Source organism: Aptenodytes forsteri, unplaced genomic scaffold (assembly GCF_000699145.1).
Source record: "Aptenodytes forsteri isolate BGI_AS27 unplaced genomic scaffold, ASM69914v1 Scaffold108, whole genome shotgun sequence".
Taxonomy (NCBI): Eukaryota; Metazoa; Chordata; class Aves; order Sphenisciformes; family Spheniscidae; genus Aptenodytes; species Aptenodytes forsteri.
The window spans coordinates 1,017,906-1,036,120 of record NW_008794448.1 but is presented as its reverse complement, the minus strand read 5'-3'; the positions used below and the strand labels follow the sequence as shown (position 1 = coordinate 1,036,120).

The 18,215-nt window shown below is 35.0% G+C and overlaps 1 protein-coding gene across 1 annotated transcript in view; it reads right to left on the bottom strand.

Moving 5' to 3' along the window:
* DPH6 (diphthamine biosynthesis 6) overlaps positions 1 to 18,215 on the bottom strand; it is a 214,684-nt gene that overhangs the window by 139,697 nt on the left and 56,772 nt on the right. Inside the window, exons 5-6 of the mRNA XM_009290341.2 lie at positions 13,975 to 14,036; positions 6,433 to 6,527 (exon numbers count right to left, since the gene is read on the bottom strand). Coding sequence (XP_009288616.1) covers positions 6,433 to 6,527; positions 13,975 to 14,036 — 157 coding nt within the window. The remainder of the gene's footprint in view (positions 1 to 6,432; positions 6,528 to 13,974; positions 14,037 to 18,215) is intronic.

The following is an 18,215-nucleotide window of genomic DNA, read 5'->3' as shown; positions in this document are numbered from 1 at the left end:
AAGTCCATTCTTCTTGATTAACGCTCTGGGGATTAGTTCTTGAAGTATTAACAACATACAGTATTTCACGCTGAGAAACTGACTGATTTGACCATCTTGCATCCGATATTGAAGACTACTAGACACAACTTTTTAATGCCAAATGTGTTGGTAACAATGATAAACTTCCTGTGTGCTGATTCAAATTTGTTAATTTTAGTTTTCATTTTTACAGACACAATCTGTCACACTTTGATTTACAAGAGGCAGTATCTGTTATATCCATCTGCATGGTTTTACTGCTTAAGAAGAAGGTAGCTCTAGGAAACAAACATCAGAAGGTGAGAAACTCAAAGAAAACATAAGAGAAACTCAGATGCAGTGCAAGAAAATCTGAAAATTATTATCAATAAGGCTAAGGACACACAGATAATCTTCTTGAAACCACAGCGCCCTTGATACCTTCACAGTATTCAACGAGATGAGATGAGATAGATTTCTAGTAATGCCACATAAAACCCATGCAAACTGGAAACAGTTGAAATCTTGGCCATATTCCACTGACTTAATGAAAGTGTAAAATTAATGGAAATATCTGTTCTACAAAATATGTTTTGGGATTTAAAATAACAAAATTCCTAAGATAATCATCATCACTACATTGCACAATAATGATAAATACCTTTAACATAAGAAGCTCCACTTCCCTTTTCGTAAACTTCTAAAGTATTTTGATAAATAAGCCTTCAGCTTCATTCTCGAGACTTCTTATCAAGATTCTTTATGATTAAAATATCACTTATTCCTTTAAGATATCTTAAAAATAGGCCATTAAGATTAAAATCATACTTTTCAAATGACCATGGTGTCTTCTAATTCTAACAGAAATAGGTAGAAAATAACTTTGGAAATTTTTAGTAACAGGAATACATAATTAAAATAATAAAAACCAGATACCAAGACTCCCATAGTACCTGGTACCTGGGTATCCTCAGTGTCTGAGGATATTCTCAATAAACATCTCTGGCTTGTTGTTTAAGTCCTATATGGGGAAGTCTGGTACTTTTCAGTGATGCATTAACTACTAATTAATGTAGTTAATTAATTACTTAGTGTAACTAAATTAACAGAAAAGCTTATATCAGAAAGGAAAAACAAAAATTTAGGGTTATTAAATGTATGTGTTTGTTTAATTTAAAGAATACCTAGTAACTTTAAAAAAAATATTTAACTCCAAAGTATAAGCAGGAGTCCTACTTGTATCCCTGCATGTTCCAATTCACTAGTACAGCAGAATAGATGCTAAGCATTGATACCTACGCTAACTGTTCAATAACTTTAGAATTTTTGAGTACTTAGTTGTTCCTCAAGAAGTATTGCAAATATTAAGAGATCATAAATATTTCTTCTTGGTATGAAGTACAATGCTATGACGTGCAGCTAACACATGGGTATTTGATGGGACCATAATAGATATCTAGTTTAGTATGCCAATATTTCTCAGCTGATGGATCACAATAGGTAGATTATGTGGTGCTGAAAATAGTATTACAATAAATAGCAAAAGAAAATATTTTTTCCTAACTACTTCATTTTCTGCCAGCCTCTCCAAACATACATCATTGTTCTAACTGATAAAATTTAGTCTTGTTCAATAGTAAATGTAACGAATAGGTGGAAAGCAGAACAGTTTTGTTTGCATCCAATGATGAGTCACCAACTAAAAAAATAGGAAGTCCTGAACTTACATGTCATGTCCAGCTTAGGAAATAGTAAAAAAAAACCAACCCAGAACCACATGACATGCAGAGATTAAAATGAAAAACAGTGATTTGAGAGTCACCGATAATTATATAACAGCCACTTCACACTGAAAGTCTGAATTTTGAGTAGGAACATGACTACATAAGGTGATTCATGATTGATCATGATGGAAACACAGGAATTTTGTTGAGGAACATTTTCAGAAGACTTTGGAAAACAATGAAGAATAGTTGAAAAGCTGTCCTAATTATCTATTTTTGAAATCATAATCATCTGGTATCTCAAGTCTCTTTGAAGATCTAGGAAATATCTAATCATTTTAAAACACTCCGTAACATTTTCACAGGACAAATATGACAAGTTAGAGAAACTCTGAGAGTACAATCAGTGCTCTCAGTACATGATCATTTTTTCATGTTTACAGATTTGCTTTTAACTCCAAACCTAGAATTACAAACCTAAACACAGAGCTAATGGTTTTATCATAATAGTAGATATTAGATGGCATTCACATAGATGAGAAATATCTCTTTATGATTTGAAGAGGTGTCAATCAACTGCACTTTAAATACCAGTGTAAGAAGGACGGGAAATGCTTGGTACCTCTCAAATACTGAGCATAAGAAAGCAGACAACCAGATTACAATAGTCTACCTAGGAAAACCAGGTAAAACCCATCTGACTCTTGTTGAATATTTTGATTGTAAGATCTTGCTTTCACTGCTAGATCTTGTTTATTTTCAAATATTTCACTCAATCTGCCATGCTTCCTTTGTGAGGCATATTTTTAATGAAGATTGAGAAGAATGGCAAGAATTCAACTTAATGTTTGAAAGGAAAATTCATCATACAGTCTTACATTAAAGAGACTCCAACTTCTCCACAGTAACAGATCAAGGGTACATTTTTCTTTTCCTGAACTAGCAGATTTCCTTCTTTTTCAAAGGATATACTGTAGAAACATATTTTGCCACGTTTCACGTGACAAAAACATCGACCAGTGAAAACACTACCCGAAAGCAGTGTTATAAATGACAGGTGCATTAGATTTTCTCCTGTTGTATTGGGCTTACATGGCAAGGTTTTGGTAGCAGGGGGTGGTCTGCAGGGGTGGCCTCTGTGAGAAGAGACCAGGGGCTGCTGAGCCCATCAGCAACACTGGTGGTGCCTCTGTGATAACATATTTTAAAAAGGGTAAAAATGCTGTGCAGCAGCTGTGACAGGAGTGAGAAAAACATGAGAGAAACAGCCCCGCAGACACCAAGGTCAGTGAGGAAGGAGTGGGAGGAGGCGCTCCAGGTGTCAGAGTAGAGATTCCGTGAATCCTGTGGAAAAGACCATGGTAAAGCAGGTTGTTCCCCTGCAGTCTATGGAGGACCACATCACACACTGCAGCCTGTGGAGGACCCCGTGCTGGAGCAGGCTCCTGGCAGGAACTGCGGCCCGTGGACAGGAGCCCGTGCAGGAGCAGGTTTTCTGACAGGAACTGTGGCCCATGGGGGACCCATGCTGGAGCAGTCTCTTCCTGAAGGACTGTACCCCATGGAAAGGACCTGCGCTGGAGCAGTCCTTGAAGAACTGTCCTGTGGGAAAGACCGACACTGGAGCAGTTCGTGAAGGACTGTAGCCCATGGAACAGACCAAGGCTGGAGCAGGGGAAAAGTGTGAAGAGAAGGGAGCAGCAGAGACGCAGTGTTATGAACTGACTGCAACCCCCATTCCCCATCCCCTTGCACTGCCCAGTGGGGAGGATGTAGAAGAGTCAGGAACAAAGGAGTGAAGTTAAGCCTGGGAATAACGAGGTAGGGAGAGAAGGTGTTTTTAGTTTTGTCTTTGTTTCTCACTACCCTATTCTTTTTTTTAATTGGTAATAAATTAAATTAATTTTCCCCAAGTTGAGTCTGGTTCACCCATGACAGTAACTGGTAAGCCATCACCCTGTTCTTATCTTGACCTACAAGCTTTTTCATCTTATTTTCTCCCCCTGTCTTGCTGAGGAGGGGGAGTGAGAGCAGCTTGGTGGGCACCTGGCAGCCAGCCAAGGTTAATCCATCACATCTGTTTTGGAGGCAAAAGTAATCTTCAATGTCTTCCTCAGAAACTTTCTCTAGGAAGACACCTTGGAGGAGTTCAGGAATTTAGGGACCTTGAAAACCCTGACAGGTTTTAACCTCTAAATTGTAATTCTTACAACTCCATTTAAGCTTCAAAAACTGTATCAGGATGTATACCAGAACCATGGCTATCTAAACATTTGGAAACTATACTAGGACAGTTAACAACGTGATTACAAAGTCTGTTTAGATTCAGTGTATATGAAAAGCAAGAATGAAAAGCACAAAATAAATAAACTTGTAACTTATTTAATGACAAAGAAACTACAAAATATTTTTCTTTAGAAGTTCATAAAGTAATAGATTTCACATGAATGGCCCCTCAAAAGGCATGTCTATGACATGAATAATGTAAGACCTAAGCAGGGCTAATCAAGCCAGAGACACACAATGCCAGTGTAGCTACTCAGTTTCCATTACGGAAATGTATATTTAGAACTAGTTGAGTAACTGTTTAACAGTCTGCTGTGCCATACATTTCTTATTAAATACCCACTGATTTATATATTTGTCTTTTCCTGTATTTTTTGTGCATTTATTGTTAACTTTTATTATTATTTGGAGTGTTGCCAATAGAAATAAAGACAACGCAGCCAGACCACCTCTGTTTTAGCTTTTCCTAGTTGTTTGAACGGTCATTAAATCACTGATAGCCAGAAATACATTTAGAATATATTATAAGATATTCCTACTTAAACTGGTATTTCGTTGATCCCAAACCAAGGGCACAATGTACTTTCCTAAAAGTGTTCCTCAAATTCTATTAAAAAAAACCCCCAAAACAAAACCAAAAACCTCTCCGCACTACACCAACCAAGAATTTCTCATGAGATTTGACATAGTTTTCTCCAATCTGTTGTATCTATGCCAAGAGAGCTTTGAAAAGGAGCACTGGGAAATTATGCATCCAATTCCAATGAATTCCCAGATTTAGTCTGTTACATACGAAGCCTCAAAATAAATAGAAAGAATGTAAATAATAAGCCAAACACATTTAAGCGCAAAAACTGATACAAGCACATTTAATCTCTCAGTTAAAATCTAGCTATCCAAGTATACTTTTTGTTGCAAGTGTTGCAATATAAACACTGAATAGGCCACATTTGTCTGGTAATGGATAGTATTACACTAAATGACGAAGTTTCACAAATTCTGCCTCTGACACCTACTGGAATTGATAAGAATTTGTCAGTTTAATAGAAATCATATCAGACTTTTAAATGCAAAAATGAATCGTGCTCTAGTAATGATTTCACAATATTTTCCCTTTTGCTAGAAGAGACCAAACTGATTCTATCTGAGGGTATATTGGGGACTTTTGTCCTTTGTCCCCAAGTTTATTTGTAATAAGATGTACCCATGCATCATACACATTTTATTCTAACTTCCTGCTTAACTTTGCAACTCCTACTAGTCAGCAGGTTGGCTCACAACCTACAGCTTCTACCTAGCACCTGGTTCCCTTCAGAGAATCTTCTCCAAGAGTCTCACTTCCTGGCCCATACATTCGTAATTCCATCCATGAACTTAAATCCAGTTTAAAGATCCTACATTGTTACTTTCTGAATCTTCTTCTTATTAAAGAATTCCATAGCTTTCTTGCATGGAGGTATCACCAGACTCAAATTATCTAGTTTTTTAGTTCACTCTAGAGGACCCTATCTTCCAGTCAACCAATAGTTCAGCAGGTATCTGCCAGAGTAGCTGCTATCCCTTTCACCAGTTTGTCTACTGCTCTTCTCCCAAATGCCATGCAATGAAAACAGAGTTAACAGCTCTTGCTTTTCTGTTCCTTATACGAACAGATCCCAGTCTTACAGAAAAATGAAACAAATAGACCTTCACAATGAAAGCCTTAATCATATCTATATGCTCCATAATCTCGACCTTCCCTAAGATGACTATCACCAATACATGATTACTGGTCTGTTTACTCAGCTAAGAAAAGGAACAGCAGTCAAAACATCTCACTCGAAGCAAGCAGGCTTAGCAATTTAACAGACTAATAAGAAACTCGCATCAAGACACAAATATTTTCCATATCCCACTACACAGGTTTTAGCAATTTATGTCAAAGGAATAAACTACTCAGTGTAAATGAGATGGATTCATGCAAAGTTTGTATTTAAAATATCCTCTAATAATTGAAGAAAAATGTTTATCGTTATCATTCTAAGCTGCTAAACTTAAAACACACACACACAGAGTTAATGGAACCCACAGGCTACTGATGTGGCAGTTTATCAAATGTAGCTGTAATGAAAGATAAATATTACAGGCAATTCGCACTTCATGAAAGGATAAAAGTGTCAGTGTGTAGGTACCAGTTTTACTGCAGGCCATAATCAGCAAGTAAACGAAAGTGCAAATGTCTAAAAAGTTTATAGCCCTCTATGAAGGCCTCGTCTTGTCAGGTATTGATTTAGGTTTTCAGAGGACTTTGCCAGTGTTAAACAAAGTGAGTGTTTGTGGACTTAGAGGACGTTTTACCTCTGCCAACAAAAGTTGCCTCAAGCTAAATGTGAATATGTTCCCATTGCTTTAATATAAGGAAATGGAAGAAACTGTTCCTTACACAACTATTTTCTTCTTAAATAGAGGGCAGTCCAGAGTGAATGTTTCGTATTCTCCACCTTCTCCGCAAACATGGACTCCATATTTCTCAGAAAGCTAACACAAAAGGGAAATTAAAATACATAAGTATTACATTAAAGCAGTCTATTAAATATATTTTGCTGAAAATTTCAGTGTGCACTTTCTAAAAGACTACCCATTACAAGGCTGAAAAAACCCAAATATCATACAGAGGGTTCTTGATTTCTCCATATTCATATTACAGTGATCTAAAAATTACCAATGTGTTATATTTTAAGTAGAACTGGCACTGTAACATTCAGATAAACAAATGAATTCCTAGTCCTTCTTCCTCAGTGGCTATGAAAGGTTGTTCAGACTCCCGTATTTGTCTATCTTTCTTTAGCATAGATAGTTCACTTCTGTGAGAAACTTGTACTGTAATTTAACACAAGAAGTAACACTTCATATAGAAGTATACAATGAACACAATTTTTGGCCACAGATTCAACTGCATTCTGTATTTTGGTAAATATCCATTCTTCAAAAAAATTCTAACAAATAGAACCAATGAGAGTTTTCTAAATCAAAAGCAAAAAGCTACAACAAGATCTAAAGAGGTAGCAACATGCTGTTTCCTTTATAAATTGTACTGAATATACTTTCTAAATCAACATATACATTTATGAATATTCCTGAAGCTCTGGATATCCCACTAAAACACATACGTACATAAACCAATACATTCAAAATAGAGACATGACTATCTTAATTATTCTCTGCTTTATAAATGAGCAGCTGTGGAGCAGGAACCAAAGTTCTTTTGCTGGAGTAAGGAGCACACAACTGCTGAATAGTTCACTGTAATTCTGTATTAATGTACTGTACTGATAGGTAGTAATCAAGCATCTGTACCATGCCTGACCATGGGGACACCCTCCCTTTTTCTGCAGGAGAAATTCATCTCCTCATCAGCAGATTATATCACCTTCTAAAGTGTCCCAGCACTAACTGCTTCAAGCCAAGTCCTGTCCAGTTTTTTTCACATTAAGCAAGCATTAACATTCTGCTTCAAGTAGTTCACGAGAAGCTGAACTGCAGTCCTCAACCCCATTGCAGACACCAATGTTACTAATGGGGATATTTATTTAACCCCCTTATGCTTTTCCTTAGAGGAACAGATGCCCACCCATGATGCTTCTGCAGTCAAAGTAGCAATGCAGTTCTCCACAACATGTAGGAGATGGTTAGAAAAAGTCTGTCTGGGGGCTAGAAAATAATTCCAAATCTGTTGTTTGTCTATTTTTAGGCAAGCATGAGACTGGGTTATTTATCCATTGTATGTTCAATTTTTTATATGATTACCAGAATATTTGTATAGCAAGTCTATTTGACGTATTCAAATCATACTGTATTTTTATTGTTGAAGCTGAATGTATAGTTTATGTTACTTTACAGTACTCTTTGAAAGTTTTTTATTTTAAAACTTCAGAGTGTTTACAACTTCAGCCATCATCTTAGCTAAAAGAAATAAAATCAAAATCAGGTGTGAAAGAAGAAATTAAATACATGGAACTTGAATGTTTTCATAAAATTGAAGACCACATTTTAAATTTAAAATTCTGTTAGTTAAACAAAAGGCCTGAATCCTCTTCAGCCTTTATTCTGGAGGAAAGTATAAATGCTCTGAGAAAACAATACCTTGGTAATGCTCTATGTGACCGTTTAGTTGTCTGGTGGTGTAAAATCTAAGTCTTTTGGAACACGTATTAAATCATTTTTCAATGTCTTGTTATTAGAGGTATTTTTCATTTCTCCTTTCACATTTTCTTTTAAGGAAAAGGAGCACGAAGAAAACCTTTAATCAAGTGCTCATTAAAAGATTACACTCCTGACATAAAAGAGAACTCCATCTGTCAACAATGGCAACAAGGTTTCTATAGGACAAATACATCAAGAATAATTAATTTTGATGCAACAAGAATGGACAACCTACAAAACAGTTAGTCAAAACCTTTTATTCTTCCTCTCATTGTAGCTTCCACTGCAAAAAACCCTAAACAAAACTATTAAAAAAATGAAAGAGAGAAAAACAGAAAGATCTTTCTAACTGTAACCTTTCCACAGTGAATACAAGGAGTGACTGTTTACAAGTCACTTTCAAAATTGGAAGCTCTGCTTGTAAACATCAGTGCCTAGAATAATTATTGGCAATTAACATTGAATACTCAAAAGATGTGAGACTATTTCCTATCTTTGTTGTGGGAAATCCTCATTTTCAATGTCACTGGCTTCAAGATCATTCTTGACACCAATTATACAAGGTGATAAAGGATTTTCAGTTCCCACTAATGTCAACAGGAACTGACGATATTCAGCAGCTCATAGAACAGGTTCTTAATGTTCATTTAACAAAGTCAGCAATATTTTTAAAATGTCATCAATGACATCAGATCTCTGCCTTTTAGTCATTTAGAATATTAACATTTTTTGAAGACCAATTATTTTGTTTTGCAAGGTGGATGTTACATTCATAACAATACAACAGCTTAGACTCTAATCTAAATTCTATGATTGCTAAATCTGCCTTCTAGTTCAGATGAGCCAGAAAACAGCAAATTTACAAATTACACTTAACTAAAAATGCAAGTCCAATTCAAAATCTGAAAGAAATATATGAAGAAAACATCTAGACTACACAAAATTAATCTTAACTCAAATACACAATGAGATACAAGGTATATAAACGATCAGCCCAAACATTAACCGAAGAACAGTCTCTTCCTACCTTGAGAATGAAACACAAGGATTAAAGCTGACTTTCTCATTTAAATTTAGTAATCAAAGATAAAAGATATGAATTCAAGTGCTTCCTATTTCAAGTGAAGACTTTGTTCCCAGACAGAAATTGTAACACTTAGTAAATCCTCTATAATTACAAAAACACTCTTTACATCAAGAAGTACTCATCAACTTCTACGGCAAGCATACATATGACTAAACATTTTCTTATTGTCTATTAGCAGAGACAGAAGTACAGACAAATATAACCATAATATGCATTTACCTTTCTATTAATAAATTCTAAGGAAAGTGTGAGCAGCCCCTGAGATTTGGCAAGTTGCCAACAAATACTTTAGTGTAAACAATTCTGGTATATAGAAAACAGTGGGACATGAGAGCAATTTAAAAATTTAGCAATTATGTAGCAAGCATTCATCAATAATTAATCAAAGACCTGTCATTTAGGAAAAAAGCAATAATTCAAGAACTTTCCTTGCCACAATGCCAATGTCCTGAGCCGGTAAAATTCACCCCTGATAAAAGTATGGGTTGCAGATCATCATTGTACTCGTAAGTTCAACCTTCTGTATGTGAAGTCAGAAAAAAATTGCAAAATTAAATCAAAGTTTTTCCCACTCAATACTCCGCCATTTTTCTGCTGCTACAGCAGCTAAAACACCTCACCTTTATGTCAGTAATTAGTATCATTTCTATTGTACACATAAACTAAAGTAAATCAGAAGACTGAAAATTTAGGTGACAATATATTTTTCCAAAGTTAAACAATTCAGTGGATGAAATGAGGGCTGGGTTGTGGGTTTGTTTGTTTGTTTGTTTGTTTTTTTCAATTAACATTTACATGCCTCTTATAATGCCTCAACAAGAGATTTTTTCTAAGAAGAAAATTATTACTTCATGCTTATTTCTTGTATGTCCAAAAGACAAATTATAATAGGCACATTATAGTAATATAAGTTGATTTTGATTTTATTGCCTGTCCCTTAAGGTAAACTTTTAGTATAAAAAGAAGTAAGTCCTAGTTCCTGACACGTAGTATCAGAGAAGTTGAACTTTGTGAATACACACTAAAATGTAAAGCAGGATATTCCCTACGAATCCCAAATGACTCAACATGTCATACATGTTGTGGTTCAATATCAAAGATCCTCTTATATTCAGCACCGGCATTTTTCTGGGCACTGAACTTATGAAGATATAAACTGGTTTTCAACAAAACTGAAGAACATGTAGTACACTATTTAATTCATTTTAAACAGTACTGCAAAAATTCTCACAAACTTGCACACTGCACTAGGGAAAATGTGTAATGAAAAACCCTGCACCTCGCTGAATAAACAACTATGTAAAGTAACATTAGATGTCAATAAAAAACCCAAAAGAGAATACCACAAGAACAGGAAAAAGCATAAATTAGCAAAAAACAACAAGAACAACAAATTCCAAGAAATTTATTGTGAAATTTGAAATTACTGGTCAGATAATACAACACAAATCAAAGATACAAGAGCATATAATGCTGTGGTAGTTTTGGGGATGTGCAATGTTAAAAATTAATTTATTATGGTGTTTGCTTTGGTATGGTCAGAATATTAAATTTTATCTCTCCTCCTTACTGAAAACTGCGAACTCCTTGCTCTCACATTCTGTCTAACAGGACTTCTGATGCCGTAGACTTCATTGGTTTCCAAAAGAGTATTTTTCACATCATAAACCTAAGCATTTCTTTTCATTTTATAGTTAATGATTTGGTTTTATTGGGCCTTAAAGCCAACTGAGTATCCAGTAAAAACAATTTATTTGTACTGACTTTCACAACATGCATATGCACAAGAAACAGCTACATGAACAAATAATCAGTTGTGCAGTCTCCCCTACAACGGCCTGACAACCAGTTCCAAGTTGGGTCAGAATGCCCTACTGGTTCTACACCTTAAGCTATGCAGTCATTGCTCTGTTTATTGTTGTATCAATAAAAGATAAAACCTGCAAATGTGGTTTCGAGAAGTGTTAAACCATGACAGTAAGAATTTCAGTGAAACCAAGTAAGTAAGAACCACTTCACTTCAGCCATCAAACATCAGGAAGTACACATTCAATTCCCCAAAATACCAGGTACTTTTGGATTTCTTAGTTTATTATTTTCTTTTTAAAATGAATGATGGTGAAATCAAACGGAGAATACCTCTTAAGCCTTATTTTAATTATACCCTATTAACATAACTAAAATTGCAATACTTGCTGCTACAGTTTTAAAGAAAGTCAAGACTACTGATTCAACTGAGGTGAGTAGCTACCCATCTGCAGCCCCACTGAAGCTCCAACCTGAATTTTGATAACAGAAGCTTTCTGTGAACGCAAAGGCTGCACTTTCTTCCTTTTGGCTTATTTAACTAGTCCCACAAAAACGTGACTGACCAGTACAGAAATGATATTACAATAGAGTTGATGCTTCTGTTAAATCTGTTCCACAGTAAATTGTTCATTGTTTCACAATTACAAAGTTTTATCCTTCCTTAGCTGTCACTTACTGAGATTCTAAAGAAACACCTCTGACAAACAGAAACGTTGCTTAAGTGATCTGCAGCAACAAACTGGGAGAGGAGCACTTAAATGTTTATTGTACTCTTAAACTATGTATTATTTACTCATGACCCCAAAGATCTTCCAAACAACCTTTCTGGGAATTTATCAATCAGTAGCCATTTCTACAGTATATGCAGAACGTGACTTCACATGTCAGTAGAACTGCTTTTCCACAGTAATGTTACTCTCTTGCACTATACAGCATACCAGTGTCAGAGCAGGCTTACGACACAAAAGTGGAGTGCAATGAAGACTCCAATCTGGCATGTTCATGCAGTGCAATGCCAACTTAGCAGTCAAGCTCCTGGGAGCAGTCTAACCATGTTCACAAGTGATGAACTGAAACTTGCAGACCCTGGTTCTCAGTGGCTTATTAGCTGAGCCAAACAGCCATGTTAATACAGCTTCCAATTCAAAGTTAGCTCAGTGTTCAATTAGATTGTATTACCTAATCCAAAAGCTCACTGATGCTTGAAGTGGTGATCCCATTCCCTCTTCCTTCCTTTTCCTGTAGAAATCCAATCTGTACTTTTCAGAAAGGATAAATCCACTCCCTCTTCTAACTATTCTTGGATCTTACTGATATGCCTAGATTTCCTTTTTGAAGTCTACCTTATTTAAAGTCTACCTTTATTATCACCCCATGAAATAAAACACCTGCTAATGACACAATATGAACAAATATTTTATATATAGTTAATGTATACTTATTTTTGTGTACTCCTACTGTATATCTCTGCCGCTATTTTTTTACCCATACTACAAGTATTTAGGAAGATATTTATTTCCCTACTTCCCTTCCTTCCCTTCTTCTGGAGCAGGAGAAAACACCTCTCCCCCCCACCCCCTGGTATTCTTGAATCATTGCTGTAGTTGAGATGATCTGAAGATGTAAGTGAAGCAAGACTTACAAAAAGAGATAATGAAGGGGACTTCTACATCAACTAGTTTATATGGCAGGGGGGAAGGTTTCTGGGCAGATTCTCCAGCTCTGAAGCAGAAGCAACAAACTTCAAGCTAAGAACAGGCCAACAACAATCTCTTCAAGTAAGACTATTTGAATGTTGTGGACCTTCATTCTTCTTCTTCAGCTTTGCCAAGTACCAATTATCTATCGTCTTCTCTCCAGCCATGTAAATGACTAACAAAATGAAGTTAAACTCAAGATATCTTTCATCAGCAAAAGAGATTTTTAAAATTCCTAACAAATTCTGGTTACTTTTTCTTTCTCTTCTGAAAGTTTTTCATGCCCTTAATTGTTCCAGAAAAACTGCTTACGAAGCCAGGCTGAACAGTAACTACCTAGATTAACAACAAAATATTTTTAGGAGATCATTTTGCACAAATTTAGACAGCTTAAACTGATAAAAGTTACAGCAAGACTCTCTTAATAGCCGAACACGCAAATAATTGTGGGTTTTTAACAGGCTCGAGGACAAGGAACTGTGGTAAATTGGCTTTGTCACAGACAATATATGTAAACACGCTTTCAGAGCTGATAAACTGTACTTAGCTTGATGTTTGATGCTTCTACCTCAAATTCAGAGAAGACTCATGTACAAAATCTGGTCTCTTCCCCCCCCCCAGTTAAGTAATTTTTCTTTAAATAAATCTATTAGCTCTGCCTACAAGCATTTTCCTGCTTTGAGGACTACATGACCCTTTGCACAGAATTAAGTACATCCTCTGGAATAAACGTCTTACTCCATTTTTGAAAGGCCCTACTGTATGCAGTCTGACTGTGTAAAAAATGGTAGGAAACCTTCAGAAGGGGATATCTGTGGGGAAGTTTTGCATCACCTATGATTTTGCCACTACCATTCCTTGCTGTGAAAGTCTCTAACTTGCATGCAATTATTTAGCTTTATCATACAGACATACGAGTTAGCGTTCCCTTAATATTGAGGTTTCTCGCCTTTAGTTTGTTTTAAAGGCGCTGGCACCATTTGTGAACTACCTCCAGAAAGAATGTTTTTCATATTGAAAATGCGTATGAGAGGCTTAAATTCTACGTACAAAGATAAGCCTTGGGTTAGCACCTAATTTCTGAAAGTAACTAAGTAATTTTTGATTAAGTTAATTTTACTGAATTTCTGCCTATGTTACTTTTTAATTGCAACTTTACCTGTGTGAGTATCCTTTAAGTAATACCCACCTCCAGAAGATAAGGGGCCATTTGATCCAGAGTTTTTCCTAGATGCTTATCTGGATCTAAACCTGAAAAAAAAAGTGTAAAAATATTTTTTATAAAGTACTGTTATGACATCATGAAAGGCTTTTTTTTTTTTTTTTAAATATAGCATGTCTCCATTAGAAACTAGTCTCACTGTATCTAAAATAATTTCTATCCTAAAGAAAACTCAGTCAGAATTTTCTCTTATCCCCTCTGGGCAACTGGTTTCCATGTTTGTGGAAAAATAAGGCCAATTACCTTTTCACTGTGTGTCAACCGGAAAAGCTGTTGTTTTCCTTTCTTAGACACTTCACTAACCAGTGAAGTAAACATGCAGGTCCACGGTAATAAAAATACTACACAGAAATTACCTCTGAGTCAGAAGTTACCTTTGTAGATACCTATTAAATTAAAATACAAGTTAATTTTTTTATAGTTCCTGCAAATTACTGGAAGGGACATAGACTGTTTTCCATAATAAAAACCTTTTTGCTAAATCACATTCTGTGTGTGCGTGACCCACAGAAAAAAGGTAAGAATTAAAAAGGATGGAGATATAATGAAAACTCAGACTTACAGAATGTCTTGAATGTTGTAACTTTTGATCCATCACAAAATATTCTGTATGATGTCTACATTTTGATTTATTTTTCTTGGTAAAAAGTAAGTCCTATTAACATTTGATAATTGCTTTAACGTGCCCCTCTGTGTTCCTGTTTCAGCTTTTTGACTTTACGAGTTTTGCCAACTCATGGCTGTTAAATGGTCACTTCTCAGGAATAAATCAAATAATTGGCAGAAATCAGTACTGGGATAAAAAACATCCAGGAACAACTGTTTCAAGAGCTGGCATCTTCTTCAATCAAATAAATATCCTAGCTGGATTTCAGACTAAGTGGTCAAAAGGTCTTAACATACAAAGTAAATAAGAAAAAACAAAATGATGACTTCTGAAAGTGAAGGAACAATGGAAAATTTTAAGCGATCACATTTTTTACTACTCTTAATTATTGTGGTTTGGGGTTTTATTGTACTGGTCATAATACTTGTCTATCTTTTCCTACTCTACTGCTTTATACAATAATGGGTATCACTAAAGAGCTGCCACCAGAATGACTCCATTTAGAAGCAATTTCTGAAGTATGTACCTTGCAAAGCACTTTAGATCATTGATGATGAAAGCTGTTATAGAAATGTATGGTATACTATTATATAAAGTCATTGCTGAGTTCAAATAGCTGATATGCCTTTTAATTTTTACAATGATGGTCTTGGTATATTTAAATTCCTGTGAAACTAAAACAAGTTAGAGTGAATGAGATCTCAAAGCATTAATAAAGTTTTTAAATATTTCATTAAAGCACATTAAAAATTCCCTATCTAGGGGAACACTTTAAAAACTGCTTAATAATTAAAGTGAAAGAGGACTGAGGTTTCCCCCCCCCCTCTATTCTTTTTTGGTATTGATTTATTGCTCTTTATTAACAGACTAAAAATGTGTGTTGCTAGATATAAGATAATGATAATTTATGCTTGTGGAAATAATTTTGAAATATCTTAATTTTATTTCAATGATTCTGGTGATGTCTTCTAGCTTACACCAGCTTAGTATTATGTCCTTGATTTTAATGGGATAGGTATTAGGCTAAACAAGCATTTTCTCTTAAAATAAACAAATAATAATGAGTACCATATTACAGTACTCATTTCACACATTTACATTAACATTCTTCATTAACATAACTACTTTTCTAAGGAAAGCAACCCCCCTCCTTGATAAAAACAAATTGGTTTCCCTTAAATTTAAACCAAGGGATACATTACAAACATGTGAGAAGGGAAAAAGTTGTCAGAACCAGACACACTAACATATTATTTCTTTCACAACTTCTCTTTGATATTAAGAAGGATATACCTACTGTTCTGCCCCCTAATGAACACAAAACAACAATTTAAAAGAAACTTTCCTACAAACAGTATACAAAACACAAATAAATTGCCTACATATACACTACAGGTAAACTCTTCAGTAATATCCCACACCTACATGAAAATCTGTGAAAGTGAAATGTACCCTTTCTGCTTCTCAGTAGAATTCTATTTTTGGATAGTTTGTCTTTCTTTTGAAAAATATTATTTCCTTCAGTTTCCAAAACATTTGTATTGTGAGTGAATACAGACCGTCTGCTAAAGGCATCAAGAACCAATGTAACCTGTAATTTGCAGAACCAGTAATCTACATCTCAAATCTCTAACGGTGCGCATGTATAGATGAAGCTGTATGTCTACTGCTACTATCAGTATAATCAAGTGTCTATAACCATACTTACAGAACAGTTAATATAAATCTATATTTCTATTTGGTATGTTTTTCTTTAAACAAAGGAGTAGATTGATTCAGATTCTTAAAATGACTTAGACTAAAAAGAAAAACAATGTACTGTAAATTCTTAGTGCATTCCATTTAACCACATCCTCCAGACTTTTCCTCCATGAAACTAGATGTGAAGAAAGCTGGATGGGTGGATAAACCAACAACAAGGTCCGGGGCCTGGATGACTGTATGTAGAATTAAGAAATTAATTAGGAAGGGAACTATAATTTGCAGCACTGACATCTATTTTACTTAACTTGCATGTATCAATGGGAAGCAATTACAATTCAATTAAAATATTCACTTTTATTACTTTACTGACTGACCTTGAAGTTAATGCCTGTTTTATTTAATTGCATCATCTATGAATAAATGTTAACCCTAGAATGTTATGCCCCATTATTTTCAATGCATTTTTAACTCCCCAACTGAACTACATCCGTCAATTTATTATGTGCTGTCATGAGAGCAAGTGGGGCTTTATTTCTTTGAGATAGACCAGTACATGATGGCAGAAACATCTCGAAAAATTTGATAATGCTGTTTTTAACAGTGCTCAGTAAAACAAATTGTGCTCTCATCTCCAGTTTTGTGGCCTAGTTTTACTGTAAAATCAGTATGTGATAGCACAAGTGGTATAATCACTTCAAAATAACTTCTACTCCATCTGTAATTCCTGGTAAATCCACTGACAGGAGCAGAACTCCTTCCTGCAGACATCAACAATGGTTGCAGAGCCCTCTTATGCACAGCCAGAAGACAAGTGCTGTAGAGAACTGTAGCAATGTCAAAAGACTGGGGCAGAAATTCAGGGCTTTGTTCTGTAGTGAAAAAAATGTACCAAAGAACATTACTAAAAGGCATTTCACTAGTGTTAAGTTACGCAAAAGAACTGTATTTTAAATGGTTCACTTTGTACACATGTATTAGTGTAGCATAAAGCCCTCACCTGAGGGGTAACTACCTAATATTACTTACATTTATCAAGACCATTAGAAAAATCAAGTTCCATTTTCATGGCATTACATTCAGCTAATAAAATCCACATTCTAAAGCCTCATCTTACTAACATAACATGTTTTATACATGTTTAGAATTTTAAAATAGTCTTGATTTTTAAGAAAGTCTTTTAATATAAAACAATTCTATTTTCACCTCTTAGTAAAATGCTGAATAAACAAAAATAAATCATAATTATTGGTTTTAAGAAATGGTAGTACATAAAGTTCTTCTGAAAGCTACACTGAACCAAACTCTAACCCATAATACATCAATACATCATGAAAGAATCACTACCACACACACATATCAATAAAGTATGAGTTAACCATTATCTCTTGATAATATAGGGAAAAACCTCTGTCCTTTCCTGACTAACCAACTTTACCATTCAAAAAGTACATCTTTTTCCTCTCTAACTTCTTCCATAAAATAAGGTTAAAAACAAATATCCAAAATCCCTTTCTATTATCAATCTTCTTGAAATTTCATATACATAGAATTAGCATAGACTTTTGGAGAAAAACTTGGAACTTGGTTTAAAGTTACAGTGACTGTTCCCTTCTTTTTCCTGACTTCTTGAGAAGTATTGTTGAGATTAGTAACTGCCGAGACTTAACTTCTGATGATGGAGGGCAGTATAATGCACAATAAGGTTTCTGGAAAGATACTAATCAGCTGCTCACCAAAAGCAGAATTATTTAGAACATGAAATAAGAAAAGAGGCAATGAAAGACTTAAGTTTTCAGAAACCAAAACTAGTCTCCTCTCTCTTTTCAATTTCTTTTTCAGGAAGAAAACAGGGTTAACAAGGAGGTGATGGGACCTTTAAGGTATAGAAACACAGAGA